Source organism: Delphinus delphis, chromosome 11 (assembly GCF_949987515.2).
Source record: "Delphinus delphis chromosome 11, mDelDel1.2, whole genome shotgun sequence".
Taxonomy (NCBI): domain Eukaryota; kingdom Metazoa; phylum Chordata; class Mammalia; order Artiodactyla; family Delphinidae; genus Delphinus; species Delphinus delphis.
In genome coordinates this window covers 3,794,616-3,811,920 of record NC_082693.1, presented here as the reverse complement: position 1 = coordinate 3,811,920, position 17,305 = coordinate 3,794,616, and the positions used below count along the sequence as shown (strand labels likewise).

At 54.3% G+C, this 17,305-nt stretch overlaps 1 protein-coding gene across 1 annotated transcript; it reads right to left on the bottom strand.

Annotated features, from left to right (window-relative positions):
* Positions 1–5,268: 5,268 nt before the first annotated feature.
* FKBP4 (FKBP prolyl isomerase 4) lies at positions 5,269–13,947 on the bottom strand. Its single transcript, XM_060024117.1, has 10 exons — positions 13,586–13,947; positions 11,608–11,752; positions 10,448–10,590; positions 9,057–9,177; positions 8,676–8,832; positions 7,985–8,075; positions 7,799–7,882; positions 7,417–7,602; positions 6,553–6,792; positions 5,269–5,465 (listed from the first exon to the last, which is right to left on the bottom strand). Exons 1-10 carry the CDS (start codon positions 13,688–13,690, stop codon positions 5,361–5,363), a joined length of 1,377 nt encoding a protein of 458 aa, XP_059880100.1. The 5' UTR covers positions 13,691–13,947; the 3' UTR covers positions 5,269–5,360.
* Between the last annotated feature and the right edge of the window lie 3,358 nt (positions 13,948–17,305).

Below are 17,305 nucleotides of genomic sequence, written 5' to 3'. Positions count from 1 at the left end.
AACCTTCCATGTTGAATCCAGTGCAGCCTTGCTTTGGGCCTCATCAATCAGGATATCAAAAGTATTATTTGTGAGATTCTACAGGTGTTCGGTATATTTTTAGGTTTAGGTTTGCAGGCCCAGACTGATCTACACGTTGGTCTTTCAGGGGTCAACATTGTAAAAATAAGGACGTCTACCTCACCTGGGGATGTTGGATCAGGGCTGGCCTACTTTCTACATCTGAACATAGTGGGAGAAGGCCCTGGAGGGCAGGACCTTTTTGTCTGGGACCGGGGAGGGGACCGGAGGGGACCGTGATTTCTAGCCTGAGGACTTTGCTAGGAACTCTGGCAGTCAATGACAGAAAGGATGTGGGGTTTTGGCTCAAACAATTCTGGTTTGAGTCCCACCTCCATCATTTTCTGCCTTGTTGCTTTATCTTGCCGAACCCGTTTATTCATCCAAAAAACTGGAATAAGGAGACAAGGTCACAGGGTGGTTGCACTAATTGCATGAAATAATATATGTGCAACATGCTTTACAAGTGATAGCTAGGGAGGGGATGGCCCCTAGAGATCCTGTGGCTCTTATGGCCAGATAAGATGGGAACAGGAAGCAGTAGGTCAGAACGGCAAAGAGGAGATAGTCTGGACAGACGCTGGGGACTGTAGGTACCCTTAGGTTTCTGTTTCTTGTGGTGTATTGTGGGGCTGGCCAGGTCCATTCCAAGGCTCTGGGTCCCATGTGTGTACCTGGTGCTTTAAATCCATCTGCGTACGGAGGAGTTGCATGCTGCTTTGTACCGCACTACCACGTGTTCTCTCATCCTGGCTCAAACCCTAAGCTTCATACTAGGGTTAAGGGTGGAAAAACAATAAATTTTAAAATGTTTCCCTCTAATAAGTGTAAACTTATTTAGTTCTGAATTGTTTCTTTTCACTGTATGTATGACTCCATTGTTTTCTCTTTTCCCAGCCCTGTGAATGAAATAGTAAAATAAAATAATTAATAATCCAGGGCAAAATAGATGAGGATCACCTTGCTCCTGTCTCCCAGGGCCCTGGCCTGCCCCAGCTCTCTGAAATGGGACCCTGACCCGGCGCCCACCGTGCCTTGATTTATAACTTGGGCTTCTTGTTCTTGACCTTCCTGTGCCAGGGTGCCTGTTTTTGTTTGCTCTGTGTTTGTCATTTCATGAAGGTCATGTCATTATGACTGCAACTTGGATACAGTGCCTTTTGGCTTTTGTCAAGAGGGCCAAACAAAGTTAGAAAGGAAGGAAAGATAGGTCTCCCAGAAACATGGCGAGAATCAAGCCTCCCTGCCCCATGCCTCTCCCCGCTGCGCCAGTTACTTTAACTGCAGTGAGTGTTACGGTCCCAGTGAGTGGAACACAGGCCCAGGCATGGCAGAGCCACGCAGACAGAGCCCTGGCTCCGCAAGGAGACCCCTGTTGTCGGCCCTTTTTAGTGAGATGGTTGGCGGGTCTCCAGCGGCACTATCTAGAGCTCGTCTCATTTAGGCCAAGCGCTCTCTCAGCGTGGATTTTGGCTTCCTCCCCAGCACTGCCTAACCAGGCGGTCTTCCTGGTTAGATGACTTGGATACGGTGTTTGTGTGGGCGTAGCCGAACAATAGCTTCAGTAGAAACGTGCGAATGGCAGGGGAAGGGGAGGTGTGTTAAGCAGAAAGCGTTTCTAGGGAGCTTCTTCGTCCCCCTCTTTCTGCACGAGTAGACGGGGTGGGCCTGTTCCGGGTGTCGGCCTAGGGTGCCCAGAGGGGAGACAGGACCTTGAAATGAATCTCTTTCTGCATGTGAGGCCCAGAGCCACTCACCATCCTGAGGGTGGGGCCAGAGCTTCCAGTGGGCTCAGAGTGAGACTTCCACAAGTGTGGTTCACAGTGCACCTTAGCATGCTGAAGGTTCTAGAGGTCGCGAAGCGCAGAAAGCTGTCCTCACACTTGCCTTACCCGGCCGTTAGGCAGAACAGCAGTGTGGGCCCTGCTCTGAGCGAGATGGTCATTCAGAGCCCACTGCACTTGCGTGGCGTTTCCCCCGCCCGCCCCCATCAGAACCCGTCAGAGCTGTTGCCTGTTCAGGACTCTACTGGCCATTAACTGAAGCATGGACAGTCGTTCTTGCCACCGAAGCCCAAACGTCAGGACATGGGCTTGAAACGTGAAGGGCGGTAAAATGTTTCAGGAGCGGCTAGAGTTGGTGCTTGTGCAACATTGTAACCGGACTAAAGGCCACGGAATTGTTCGCTTTAAATGGTTAAAACCATGTGAATTTCACCTCAATAAAAAAAAAAAATACAAACGTAACCATTTTATGTGTGAGGCACTTCTAACCGTGGAACTGGAGACTGGAGATCTGAAGGGAACGTGCTTGTCTTCGGTTGGGGGACAGGGTATGGCTGGTCCTCTCTTCTAGGCAAGGAACTCTCAGTTCACTAAGGCACTGCTTTTTCTTGATCATTCGTCCCTAGAACCACTTTGTGAGTCTTTCACGTTCTCACTTTGCCCCCCACAGTGGTATATTGAGCGTTCATTACGTGCTAAATAAGGTTTTGTTGTGTTTTACAATTAAGGATAGTTGGTGCATCCGTTATCCGAGGTTGGCGAGCAGCTGGGGAACTGCAGCCGTAAAGTCAGCAATAACGATTTCCAGAAAGAGGACAAGAATGTCTTCTCACACTTGCATTGGCTTTTTTTCAGCACTGCCCTAAGCCCACTGTCCGTTCAACCTAAGGGTTACAAGGCTTTGAGGAGTGCTGGTTTGGGACCGGGAAGGTTGGTCTTTAAGACTGTTTCTCTATTTCCAAGCAATAGTTTCCTAAAAAGGGACTACCTGGTACTAGTCCTGGCTAAAATGTCTTCCACGTGTTATTTCTCCAACTGAAATGAGATTCACAATTCACCCTCTCACTCAGACTGGTGTGGCTGGTGGAGTCCAGTGCACCGATGCTGGGACGGCAGGCTGGCCCAGGCCCGCGGGGTGTGACCTGCAGCCCAAACGGGCTGGGAAGGCGCGGTCAGCGCCTAAGCGGTCGGAGGGAGTCGACTGGGACGCAGCACACGGTGACCCGCAGGGGCGCACACGGGAATGCGGGGGAGCCTTTCACAGGACAGGCGTATGGGGTCGGGGCACGTGGGGGTGCTGGGAAAGGGCTGCTGGAACGGGGACTGCAAATACCCGGGAGATAAAAATCTATAGAACTTGACGTTTGGACCAGCACTAGGACAAGATAAACCTCATTTAAGATCTTCCAGAGACCACGTGGTAGTCTGCAGGAACAGCTCAGTTCTGGTTGCCACTGGTTCTCTTTACTCCACACATTCTCTGCATATGGAAAGATTTAAGGGTTGGTGAGGAGGGTGTGACTGACTGGGAAATAGAGTTGCACCCGACCCAGAGCAGAGTGGAGTAGCTAGTGCATTTATTTTTAACCTTAAAGACTTCTGGCCACTGTACTAAAACTTTTTTTCTTTTTAAATGAATATGTTGAAGTCCTAACTCTTAATTTTTGCTGTATTGTGTCTTCGTTTCTGTGCGAGGGCTTTCTCTAGCTGTGGCAAGCGGGGGCCACTCTTCATCGCGGCGCACGGACCTCTCTTGTTGTGGAGCACAGGCTCCAGACGCGCAGGCTCAGTAGTTGTGGCTCACGGGCCTAGTTGCTCCGCGGCACGTGGGATCCTCCCAGACCAGGGCTCGAACCCGTGTCCCCTGCACGAGCAGGCAGATTCTCAACCACTGTGCCACCAGGGAAGCCCAGAAGACAGTTTTAATGGTACATAAACCAAGGCTTGTCCAGTTTCCAGGGTTCTACAGATGTGCAGTTATGGTTTGGGGTTTTTTTTTCCGCTCTGTTTCAAATTCTTGGAATCCTACAGAAGCATCCAGAGGGGAGGGAATCTCAGGCATGCTTTTTGTCTCCATTTTTGCAGATGAGCAAAGAGGCTCAACTCGCCTAAGGTCACATGAACCTCAGGGCAGTTTGGATTTGTTCAAGAGGTCATCTCACATTCCAGGCAGATCATCTTTCCATTTAAGTTCTGACCCTTGGTTTCCTCATCTGTAATATGGGGCAATACCTTTTTTGTAGGATAGTTACAAGATTAAGATTAAGTTAATCTGTGTGAGGCTGGGCTTACATCAGAAGTGCTCAGTGAGGGTTAGCTATTATCATGGGCTGCAGGGGCAAGTCTAATCCTGAAATACCAGAGACCCAGACACAAACCCTAAGCCTAAGGAAAAAGCATAAGCTTGTCCCCACTAAGGCCAAGGCGCAAGCTGGACAGTGGGCCTGCGGGGCTGCCGGTGCTGCCGGGCTTGACGACTGTTCTTCCCTCTTCCCTTGTGTAAAGGGCGACAGGCGTGGGTCACACCAGGGCTTTCACTGTTAGGAAACCAAGACAGCTTGAACTTTCCACTGGATCAGTTGGGCAGAAGTAGACAAATCTAACCTCAAAGCAAACTCAGTCGCTTGGTCCCAATGTAGTTTAGATGTTTATATATTTTCCTCTTCCCAAGTGTCAGGGAAGAAAAACCAGAGCTACTAAAAACCTGCCAGGCTGCTGGGGGGTGGAGTGTGGGAGACCCACGGGCAGGCTTTGAGCGCAGGCCCCGCTACAGCCCGTGTGGTGCGCAGGAGGCCCTGCTCGGGGTGGGCGACTCTCTTAGTTCTGCCCCCTGGCGTAGCCGCCCACGCCCCCCACTCCGAGGCCAAACACAAAGGGCTGCCCAACACCCAGGTTTTATTGTTTCCACTTTATTGCTCAAGCACAGAACTTGAGGCGAGCCTGTACCTTCAGCAAGTGCAGGGAAGAGGCTGAGGGGGTGGGACACGCCTGGCTGAGGAGGGACACTGACGGGAGGGGGCACAGGGGTGGTCACCACACCAGCCACACCACCTGGGGCGAGGAAAGGGGAGGTAACGGGCACAGCAGTGCTTCCCATGCCCCTAGCACCCACGTCCGCGAGGAGGAACTGGGGGGGAAGGGGCTGTCCAGGGGTCCCCCCTCCACCCCGCCTTCTCATCAGACCTCACATCCCTACCGCATGCCCCCTTCTACCACCTGAAAGACGGACAGAGAAGACAGAGGAAGCAAAATAAATAACGTTCTCGTGAGTGTGCGTGTGGAGGGACATTCGTTCACGTGGAATGGGGGAAGGGAAGGGGGTGACACCACCTAAAATGACCCCCCCGACCTCAATCCCCCAGCCTGCTCCTTTCCCCCTTCCCCCAAAGCCACCATCGAACCCGATAGAAAAATAAAGGTCTAATTCACTCAAAGTTCTTCAGTTTTTACAAAACTAACAGGGTGGAGGAGGGTAGGGAGGAGGGGGCAGGCAGCCGGGAGCAGGGCTGGGCGGGGCTAAGCTTCCGCCTCCACCTGAGGCTGGCCCCCTGCCACATCGTTCTTCTGCTCATCCTTCATCTCCGTGTCAGCGGGCTGGTTTCCTGCAGCCGTGGCCTTGGCCTGCGAGAAGGGAGAGGGGGAAGGGGGTGAATTCCAGTTCTCATTTGCCCCCTGACGGTAAAGGTGACTCTTACCCACATCCCCACTCTCACCTGCCTGCACCCAAGTGATCACCTAGCACACACTGACACCAGGTGTCGTCTGTACCCAGAAATACTCGTGCCCAAGTTAATAAAAAAATACTAACTGCTAACAGAATTATAGGGACACAGCAATTCCCTTTCCATGTACGACTTAAAGATACACCTGCTCATGTACAAAATTAATGAATTCACTTGATGGCAACACTGTATAAAAGTCTACTTGTCCACGGCAGCTACTACCATATGTGCCTACTGAACACTTTAAATACAGATAGTTCAAAACAATTTAAGTATAAAATACACATTGGATTTTGAAGGCTTAATCTGAAAAAAATGCAATTAAAAAAATTACACGTTGCAATATTTAGATACCTTGGGTGAATGAAATATTAAAATTAATTTCACCTATTTTATTTTTTTTTAAACACAGCTATTAGAAAATTTTAAATTCCAAATATAATTTGCATTCTATTTCTATCAGTGCAGGTTTAGAACACTGGGAGACTAAGAACTAGGGACCTGGGTAAGGAAGATACGGTGCATCCACACACTGGAAGACTGCGTGAGCCTAGGAGCGAACGTAAAGCTTCACACGCTGATGTAAAATAAGCTTCCAGGTATGAAGAGAGCACGATGCACAAAGCGGCAGGCAGAGCCCGCTGCCTGTCGCCAGGGATCACTGTCTGTCCCGCTGGCACACTGGGTGGGGGAGGGAGCCTTTCCACTACACCTGTGCAGTCTGAATTTAACCATGTACGTGTGTTACCTATTTAAACCTCAGTTTCTGAAACCTGAGTTTTAAACAGGCAGAGAACGTAGGCTGGAAAGACCATCATAGTAGCCAACTCCTGACACAGGGGGCCAGACGGGGTGGGGGGAGACCCGGGCTGCTGCTCCAGGCTTCCAGGGTCGGCACAGGCCCAAAGGGCCCGCCCGGGCTGTGCTGGGGACGAAGGGATGCCTCTGTCCCTGTCCCCCCTAACCGCTCCCGTCCCCAGCCTCACCTTGCTCTCCTCCCCAGCCAGCCTCTCAAACATGTTGGCGTAGAGCTTCTTCTCCCGCTCGAGCTGCTTGCGGATCCGCTGCTGGCAGATAGCCAGCTGGGCCTTGGCTGCTTTATTGCTGGGGTAGAGCTGCAGGAGCTTCTGGAAATCAGCCCGTGCCAAGTCAAAGTCGTTCACCGCCAGGTGGGCCTCTCCCCGGCGGAAAAGGCCCTTCTCGTTGTTGCTGTCCAGTTCCAGGGCCTGAGACACAGGGAGCACACAGCAGCGAGACCTCAGATCCTGCAGCTTCTCTGGCCAGCACTGGTTCCCGAGGCAGCCCTCAGCGGGATGAGGCCCCACCCCAGGAAGAACGAGCCTTGGGCACCACACGGAAAGGACCAAGGGCTAGGAAGGCACCTCGTTTAGTCCAAGAGACAGACAGGGAAGACAGGTCTTTAGATGAAACAGAAGAACCTGTGACATTTCCACGCTCTTTTTTTTTTTTTGGCCGTGCCATGTGGCTTAGTCCCCCGATCAGGGATGGAACCTGTGCCCCCTGCAGCGGAAGCACAGTCTTAACCATTGGACCGCCAGGAAAGTCCATCTCTTTAGACTAAAGTGGGTGCATAGGAGGGAGAGGCAAAGAGCCGGGGAGGAGAGAACGCGGAGCCAGTCCTTCCATCCAGTGTTTCTGCCCACCGCTGCGCCACTGCCTCCGACCACTAAGGCCAAACCACTTGCTTCCCACAGCCCTGCCTCTGGGCCCAGCACCTGAGAGCCCCACGGCTCCGTCCTGCTACCTCTGCCCTAGTCACTGCGGGCAAGTTCCAGACACGCCGGCAGCTCGCCCAAGCCTGCCCGTGAACACTGCCCTCGCTCTCTCACCTTATTGCAGTTCTCAATGGCAGCTGAGAAGGCTTGCAGCTTCAGGTGACACATGGCCAGGTTGAGGTGGGAGGCCAGCCGAAGGGCCTGCGCCTTCTGTGCGTCCTCGTTAGAGAAACTCGACTCGAATTCCAGCCAGGACACAATCTTCTTGTACTGCAGCAGAGCCTGCTTGTACTTGCCTTCCTGGAACGGGAGGGAGGCTCAGGCACCCGGCACAGCTTCGGTGGCCCCCAGCTGTCGTACCCTGTGGACACCGGTGGCCCACAGGCGTGAGAAAGCCCCGCCCCGCCCAACCCCTACCGCCGGCCTGACCAGGCGGCTCGGGTCCACTTGGGGACAGGTCCTCGGGAGCGTGCTCAGGGCCACGCGGCAGGCTCACCTTGAAGTACATGGTGCCCCGCTCCTTCACTATAGTGCTCTGCTCCAGCTTCTCCTCTGAACTCATCTCCCAGGACTCCTTGGCCTGCCGTACCCCAAGGGAGAAACAAAGTTGTCAGCCACCCCAGGGAGTCACGTCCAGGGTGGGACCTGACTTCAGGGTAGGGAAGACCTTGAACAAACTCACCTTCTCAAAACTCTTGAGCTGTACTTCATACTTCAGCTCAGCATTTGGTGGGATCTGGAACTTTTCCTTCCCAACGCTGCCAAAAGCATAGCTGTGGGGCAGGAAAACGCTAGGTCATCTCAGCAGCACTTAACCTGCTCCACACTGAAAGGGCTTCCTGTTTCCTGCAAAGTACCTCCTCATCGCTTCGGTCTTGGTTCAGATGTTTCCTGCTTGGCAAAACCTTCCCTGACCCCTTCACACAATTCCTTGGGCTCTCACTTAGCATGTTACAAATCTTTCTAATAACTTACATGACACACAGGCACGATTACTAATTTAAATGGTAGCCCACAGAGCAATGAGTCACTAGAAGGTGGCAACAGTGTCTCTGAATAACTAAGGATTTTCAGCACTGTGTCCGGCACACAGTAGGTGTGTTTCAGTAAATACAGTTAATGACTGAATGAACAGAAGATGAAAATCTTGATGTCACTAGAAAAGGGAAGCTGTAGCAGCATGACTGAAAACATCAGGTTTGGATTCAAGGAGATCGTGATGGCGTGCGTGCAGGGTGCCCAGAGCCCGGTGACCACACGCAGGGGAGGCGTACAAAGGGCCGGTTACACAACTCAGTGTGGACGAGTAGATCTGACCTTGGCCCACCCACCTGTTCTACAGACTGCCACACCTGGGCCAAAGTGTACCTCACCTGGGCTTGAGATACACGATGGAATGTTCTCCTTTTTCCATGCGCTGAATGGCTTTCTCCAGCCCACAAGGCAGATCCACGCTCTCCCCCTCGCCGACCTCAAAGCGGAGCTCCCGGCGGTCAAAGATCTGGTCCTTGTAGTACCCTTCCAGCGCAACTGGCGTGAAAGCAGGCAGGAGACTGAGGAAGGATGCCGCCACAGCCGCCCCCATTGCCTCGTCACTTCCTGCTCCCCAAACGCCCTTCGGCCTTCTCACACGTGCAGGAGTGTCAGGAGGATGTGGTTCAGCCCCTCGCTTCACAGAGGAGGGTACTACAAGGACAGGCGACCCGGGGCGTGCACACCAGAACCCGACCGAAACCCCCCCTGCCCCGCCTCACCCTCCACGAGGGCGCCATCGTTGGGCTTGGCGTGGCCTTCCCCCCGAGCCCGGATTCTCCTGATGATCCCGCCGTCTTCTTCGTCCGTCAGGTCCTCTCCCTTGAACTCAAACAACTCCACCTGTGGGACAGGGTGCAAGGGGTCACAGCTCCTCTCTCGCTCGGAAGAGTCCCTAGTAAATGCCAGAGCAGGTCTGACCACGAGGGCAGCAACAGCGGGAGTGGCCCAAGTGGCAGTTCTGCGAGGTTCCCGGGAGCTGCCCTGGCTCAGCTTAGGCAGACGCGGGCAGGCCGCAGGGCTTCACTCCACCTCAGGAGATCACTCTGTGCGCTCGCTACTCCCGTAACAGTGTGCTCTCCAGACAGCCCCAACCCAGCTACTGGACAAGCTCGGCCCGACGGGCGTCAGCAGCCACCCAACGCCTCTCGCCAGCCTTCCCAACGTTCTCCCGGCATCCACTCGGTGGGGCTCAACCACCTTCAAGTGTGAACACTGTCACGTTCCAGCTCCTCGGCAAAGGTTCTCCTCCCCGCCCCACGCAGCGGGCATCTCTCCCCTCCTATCATCCCCCACCCCACACAGCGGGCCTCTCTCCCCTCCTATCATCCCCCGACCCACGCGGCGGGCGTCTCTCCCCTCCTATCATCCCCCACCCCACACAGCGGGCCTCTCTCCCCTCCTATCGTCCCCCGACCCACGCGGCGGGCGTCTCTCCCCTCCTATCGTCCCCCGACCCACGCGGCGGGCCTCTCTCCCCTCCTATCGTCCCCCGACCCACGCGGCGGGCGTCTCTCCCCTCCTATCGTCCCCCGACCCACGCGGCGGGCGTCTCTCCCCTCCTATCGTCCCCCGACCCACGCGGCGGGCGTCTCTCCCCTCCTATCGTCCCCCGACCCACGCGGCGGGCGTCTCTCCCCTCCTATCGTCCCCCGACCCACGCGGCGGGCGTCTCTCCCCTCCTATCGTCCCCCGACCCACGCGGCGGGCGTCTCTCCCCTCCTATCGTCTCCGGAGCTCCAATATTCTCTGCTGTCAGTCACCACTCTATGTAGATAATGACCTCCTGATTCCTTTCAGTTAGGACCCATCGCCTCTGGGCACCGCCCCAGAGATAAACAGGCCTCAAGCCCTCACCCTGCTGCTTCAAGTCTGAAAAGGGGTGCGTGGCTACCTCTTCCCACCTGAACCCTCCTCGTCACTGACCACTTTCTGGCAGCAGCAGGTTACATGCATGGCAAAGCTAGCCGCTCTCTCCATTCCTCCCCTTCCCCCGAGGGCAGGCCCTCAGCCTTCGCTACATTGTCTCCGAGAGGCAGGAAGCGCTGGAGGGCAGCCAGGCCCTGGGCTGAGACAAGGCTGGCTCTTTGCCTTGCTCTCTGTGGCCACTCACCTCGAACACAAGCGTGGCGTTGGGAGGGATCTTGGGAGGGCTGCCCGCCGAACCGTAGGCGTATTCTGGCTTGCAGGTGATGTGGCACACTTCCCCCACCTTCATGGTCGCTACAGCAATATCCCAAGCCTTGATGACCTCCCCTGTAGGTACAGAAAACAAATAGATCGAGACTTCTCTGGTGGCGTAGTGATTAAGAATCCGCCTGCCAATGCAGGAGACACGGGTTCAAGCCCTGGTCCAGGAAGATCCCACATGTCGTGGAGCAACTAAGCCCGTGTACCACAATTACTGAGCCCGCGCTCTAGAGCCCACGAGACACAACTACTGAGCCCACGTGCCACAACTACTGAAGCCTGTGCTTTGCAACAAGAGAAGCCACAACAAGAAGCACATGCACCACAACGAAGAGTAGCCCCCGCTCGCCGCAACTAGAGAAAGCCCGTGTGCAGCAACAAAATCCCAACACAGTGAAAAATAAATAAATAAATATATTTAAAAAAAAAAAAAAAAAGGAAGAAAACAAACAGGTTCTCCTTGGCAGGGATCTGACTCTGAGTTCAAACAGTGGCCTCAGAGACTTACTGTCCCATGCCCAAGGGGAAGCTGGACACTCTTTAGAAATGGGACCAGGAAGGTAGAAAACCTGCTTGCAGACCACTTTAAAAAAAAACAAAAAAAAACAAACCACTCAACTCTGGAACAAAGGGGTTCAAGAAAACAAGGCAGTCCATCCTTGAAGAGGAAGCAAGGCGTTCAGAGGTGATCAGGGGAATGAGAGATAAAAATCAATACAGTTCCAGGACCTCCCTGGTGGCGCAGTGGTTAAGACTCGGCGCTCCCAATTCAGGGGGCCTGGGTTCGATCCCTGGTCCTCGAACTAGATCCCACACACATGTCGCAACTAAGAGTTCGCATGCCACAACTAAAGAGCCGGTGAGCTGCAACTAAGGAGCCTGCCTGCCACAACTAAGATCTGACGCAACAAGGAAATAAATAAAAATTTTAAAAAATCAACATGGTTTCAGGACAGTGGAAACAAAAAAAAAGAAAAAAATTAAGATTGTAACAAAGCCTTCCTTTTTGAACTCCTGAGAATACTGTTTCTGCTTGTGACAGCTCACACACCCCCATCCCACCAGCCCGCTAACCATGCCCACCTTTCCCCAGGTCGAAGGAGAATCTGTCCTCGCGGTCCAGGCTGGAGTCAAACTTGGTGCCATCCATCAGCCAGCCCGTGTAGTGGACAGAGACTCGGTCCCCGATCATGGGCATCTCCGTGCCCGTGCCCTCTCGCTTGATGACCTGGAGGAAGGGGAGAAGGTGAGCACCTGGGCATGGACACAGAGGCACCACGACTACCCGCACGCCTCTGACCAGAACGTAAACAGACTCTCCTGCCTCCTTGTAAGTAACTCGACGATCCCGTCATCAAATGACTGCTGTGGAGCTTGGTTAGAACCAACTGACCTCCCTGTCTTCCACTACGACGTGACTTGGTGTGAAACACTGGAGACAAAACAACACCTGAGTTCAAGTTTTTGCGGTATGCTCTTGTACAAGTCACTTTCACTCTCCAGACCTTATTTGTAAAGTAGTAATCATAATCCCTATCAGAGTTGTTACAGGACTAAACCGGTGAAAGACTGAATAATTATCAGCAGCAAAGGGAAAAGTATTTATGCTACATTTCCTCATTCTTCCTAAACATCAGTCATCAGCTCAGGATCTAGTTTAGAGAGAAAAGAGGAATATGAATAACGAAAAGAACAGGAGCAGTCCGGGAGAGGTAAAAGCAATCAGCAGGTCACAGGTGAGCCCGGGCGCGCAACCAGGCCCTAAGCTCTGACTTGGGAATTGAGCATTCGTGACTGGCAGGCTACTGAAGTCCTTGGTTTCAGGGCTAGAGCATTTCCCAGGAACTTCTAAGACTCTTGCTTCTCTTCTTTACCATTTATAAAATTTGGTGGCTCTGTGGGCTCCCTGGTACGTGTGTGGTCACCCTCTAAGGGAAAGCTTCCACGATGGAATGGATGTGGACTTAAATAGCAATAGAAAAGGAAAAGGGAAGGAACGGAGAATCAAAGAGAAAGAGTCTCCCGGAAAGCCGCGTCCCCACCGCGTCCCCACTGCAGAGCAGCCAGGTGCGTTCTGCACCAGCTAAGAGCGCCCCGAGGTCTCGAGCTCGCCCAGGGCACACGCGCACGTGGGGCTGAGCAGTGGGAAGCCAGGAGGGGAGACGCTGGGTGAGGACTCGGCACGAATCCGGGCTAGGATTTCGCTATCCTGGACAGCGCAGAAACAGCTCCGAACCGCGGCCAGCTGTCCTGACGTGGGTCAAGATGCCCCGCTGCCTGGGTCCCAGACCCCTCCCCTGGCTCCTTGGGCGGTAACACGGTTTCGGGCGCCCAAGCAAAGCACCTCCTCCCAGCCCCGCACCCCGCGCTCAGGAAGGCCCGGGGGGGGGGGTGGTGAACTACAGGTCCCGGCATGCAGCGGGGCGGGGGGGAGGGGGACAGCATGGCCGAGCGGGTGACCTAGCCGGGTCCCAGCCTTTAGAAAAGGGGTGACGAGAAGGCGGAGGGCGCCGGGTCCGCGCGCCAAGTCGCACAAAGGCCGGCAGGCCAGGAAATAACTCCTGGAACCCGCTTCGCGTCCTGGCTAATGTTTAACTGCCAGGGTCGGCGAGCTCCGCACCCCCGAGGCGCAGGCGGCCGGGGGGGGCTCCCCGGCGGCGGTGGCGGCGGCGGCAGGGAAGGAGCCGGCCGCGAGGTCCCGGGTCGCAGAGAGGGGTGGTGCACGCCGCCCGGCCCCCCGCAGCTCACGCGCCCGCTCCCCCGGCGCGCCCCTCCCCGCGCACGCGGCGGCCGGAGCAGGCGCTGCGCTCCCGGGCCTGGGGGACTGGGGAGCACTCAGCCCAGACCTCCTCCTTCCGAGCGTGTGGCCGCCCTCCCGCCCCGAACCGGCGGCCCGACCAGCAAGGCGGTGCGCCCGGCCACGGCTGCACGCCGCGGTCAACGGCCGGCCGGGAGGCTGCAGAGGCGGCCGTCCGAGCCCCGAGCCCCGGCCGGCTACTGAAGCGCGGCGGCGACGGGCTCTCGGCGCCCCCCGCCGCCCCGGGGCGCCCCCGCCCCTTACCTTAAGCACTCCCTCATCCTGCTTGGGACTGATGTCCACCCCCTCGAGGGGCAGCGGCGCCGACTGCGCTCCGCTCTCTGCAGCCTTCGTCTCCTCTGCGGTCATCGTGCCGTTCCTCGGGCAGCGGGCGCCGGTCAGTGCGCGGCTGTGCGGGCGGCCGGCCGTGGCTCGCGCACCTCTGCTCCGCGGCGGGCGGGCGCAGGAGGTGGGTCGTGGGCGGCCGGGGGAGCGATTGGTCCCACCGCCGCGGAGGGAGGGGCTGGGAGGAGCCGGGCGGCCGCGAAGGACGTGGGGGGAGAACTTTCTAGAGACGGCGGCCGGTTCGGGCTCTGGCGCTCAGGGCGCTCCTGCGAAAGGTGGTTTCTGGTTCGTTCCTCCCGCCGGCCGCCTGGCCCCGCCCCGGTCCTGGGACCCTCGGACTCCCAGGCCAGCCCTCGCTCCCGCGGCGCGCTCTCCCGGCCTCCCCCACCCCCCCGTCCCCCCGGTCTAACCGGATTCTTCCAGATCCTTCTCGATCCTCCGCAGCGTCCGACGCCGCGCCGCCGGACGTGGGCGCCGCGCGTGCGTCTCCCCGGCCCGAGACGCGGGCGGCCGGCCTCCCCGCCTGGCTGGGCGCGCGAGCTGAACGCAGAGCGAGCGGAGAGCGTTACCCGGGCGCGCAGGGCCGGGGAGGCGACCGGGTGTCCCCGGAGCGGGGCCGGCGTGCGCCTGGGGCTCGGCGAAGTGCTGCGAGCTGCCCGTTTGCAGGAAATGGCCCGCGTGGTAAAGGGGCCTTCCCCGACAATAATAAAACTGAAAACCTAAAAACTGTTTCAGCTCACGAAGGAAGCCATTCCACCTTACTGAAAGCCCATGGGAAGAAATATTTTCTTAATACTGGGTTCCAGGTGATTCTGGACTTCCTGTGGCAAGCGCGTCTGCGCGGTGGGCCAACGCACCGCAGCGCCTAGATACCCAAACAATAGCCTTTTGACAAAAAGGTCCGTGGAGGGAAGGTTTTGATTTTGCTTTAGCGCTTAACCCCATCATGGCATAGCTCCTGAGGCGTGGTATCAAATAGTTATCGGCTGCATGAATTTGTATTCCAATAAAAATAGAAACTTTTTTTGGAGCCCTCGCTCTGGGCTTGGCGCTGTGCTGTATGCTATGCAAACTGTCCTGTTTAGGTAGGCAACCAAAAGGGCTATTGCAGATGAAATTTTAATACCATAACGTAACTGGGAATTTCATCGTAGTCTTTTCTGTTGGAACTCGGCTGGAAAGGGATGCAGGAGAAAACTGTTTCTTCCAGTGATTTACAGCAAATGTGTTTACCCTTGACTAAATCTCGTTGGCTGACTGGGGATACCCTCAGAGGACATGGGGGGTTGACTCACTAGAGGCTGTCTATTTCTTTTCTACACCGTCCTTAGTAGGGTGAAAAGTAACAGTGCCAAGGCCTTCCAAAACGCCAGGGGACAGGGATGGCGGGTAAGGTGCTGGCTTGTTGCCTTGGCAGTTATGTTGCTGTTGGCTCCTGCACCTGCGTTTGGCTGGTCTCTGTGTGTGTGCTGGTTTCTTTTGATGCTGGGGCCGTTGGGTATTATCTGACAGAACAAGTTGGGATAGGAAAGGAAAGTTCCCTTTGGAGTAATGCTATTCGGCGTCTTTTTCTTCGTCGGAAGCAAACAGTGTAGGTTATGTCTTTCAGTCTGTCATCACATATTAATTGAGCACTGAAGGTGTGCCTGCTTTTGCACGAACGCATGCTGACAGTAGAAAGAACATATGCTTCAGAGTAAGCAAGGAATTGGGTCGCCCACATGGTAACCGATTTGGGGCAGGTTATGGGGATGGTAACATCTATCAATGAGGGTAGTTGTGATGGTTACAAAGAGGGAATGTATGTCAGGTATCTAGGCCAGTGCCCACCTTCAAACGGGTGGTTGGTAAATAATGGTCATTATTCTAATGTGATGAGTGTGTATGGTGAGATAGGGACAAAGTGCTAAGAATACAGAGGTCTGTAAGAGGGGAAAACCCTGTGGGGGGGAATGGGGAAGGACCAGAGGGAAAGGTTTCCAGGGAGGAAGTGCTGTGCTCATTCAGTCAATGAGTGGTTGAGGGGCTGGGAGATGGAAGGGGGTGGGGAGGGGGCAGTAGGCACTGGGTTCTTGGATCCTAGAGCAGGACCTTATTTCTAGAATTTTTTTCTAGTTATTTACATTATATTTTTCAGATTGTAAAACTTACAGTCAATATAGAAAGTATACACAGGTGTTTTGTTCTTTCCCTCCTCTTCCTCCTGCCTTTCCCAGCCCGTTTAAATTAGTGTTCCCATTAAAGATGTTTAACAACGTACAGTAAGCCCCCTACATACGAACGAGTTCTGTTCTGAGAGCACATTTGTAAGTCCAGTTTGTTCGTAAGTCCAACAAAGTTAGCCTAGGTACCCAACTAACACAATCGGCTATATAGTACTGTACTGTGATCGGTTTATAATACTTTTCACACAATACATAAAAAACAAACACACAAAAAACCACATTTTTAATCTTACGGTACAGTACCTTGAAAAGTACAGTAGTCCAGCACGACAGCTGGCACACGGGCTGGCACTGAGTGAACAGGCAGGAAGAGTTACTGACTGGAGGAGGGAGAGGAGGTGGGAGATGGTAGAGCTGAAGGGTCGCCAGCAACAGGAGACGGAGGAAGCTGCAGTTTCACTCACGGCTGGCTGACGTTGGTGGACCGCACCTTCACAGATTGAAGGCTCGTGTGTAGGGGCCTTACTGTAATTCTTTTCAGTGGTATCATCAGTCATTCACAATCCTCCCGGAACTCCCCCTTTGCTAGAGGAAGACAGCACCCCCCCATCATCCACCTTACTCTTACTCTGTAGATGACCCGTGCTGTGGTTAGTTTTGTTATTGCCAGAATGAGCCGGCGGGAACTCACGTGGTACATCTCCCTAACGCCAGGCCCATCCCTCAGACACGAAGACCCTTTTTTTTTATTTTTGGCTGTATTGGGTCTCTGTTGCTGCACGTGGGCTTTCTCTAGTTGCGGTGAGCAGGGACTACTTTTCGTTGCGGTGCACAGGCTTCTCATTGCTGTGGCTTCTCTTGTTGCAGCACGCAGGCTCAGTAGTTGTGGCTCGCGGGCTCTAGAGCGCAGGCTCAGTAGGTGTGGCGCATGGGCTTACTTGTCCCAAGGCACATGGGATCTTCCTGGACCAGGGATCGAACCCATGTACCCTGCATTGGCAGGCGGATTCTTAACTTCTGTGCCACCAGGGACGTTCCCAGGACCCTTGGTTTTAAACCCCGTGTTTTTAAAGGTGCTGTTTTGACCTTTACAATCTTCTGACAATCTTCTTAAACATTAAAATAATTATGTGATACTCAAATAATTCAAGAGAATGTGAGATGAGTATGCACATACACATGTTATGTAACACAGCAGCATAATGAGCTCTGGGAATATACCACCCAACCTAAGAATTAGAACATCACCAATATGATGGGTGTAAAAATGTAACACCAGAAATGTTAAGGACACTCATCAATTCTTGCTACTTTTGGTGTCTGTGGACTGAGAAAACAAACTATACTACTGACCAAAACAGCTACTACACGTTTCATAAAACATTTATTTACTTATTTATTTTAGAGATTACAGCTCCATTTTCATGCATTTGAAAAACAGTAGACCGCTATGTGGGGTCTGCACATAGTGGAG

What these genes read in the sequence shown, in the direction of transcription:
- FKBP4 (XM_060024117.1), bottom strand. Translation starts at nt 13,690, where the DNA reads ATGACCGCAGAGGAGACGAAGGCTGCAGAGAGCGGAGCGCAGTCGGCG. An exon ending in CTCCTTCGACCTGGGGAAAG is followed by an intron (nt 10,591 to 11,607) that starts GTGGGCATGGTT and finishes CTGTACCTACAG; the next exon opens with GGGAGGTCATCAAGGCTTGG. An exon ending in AGCTCAAGAGTTTTGAGAAG is followed by an intron (nt 7,883 to 7,984) that starts GTGAGTTTGTTC and finishes GGGGTACGGCAG; the next exon opens with GCCAAGGAGTCCTGGGAGAT.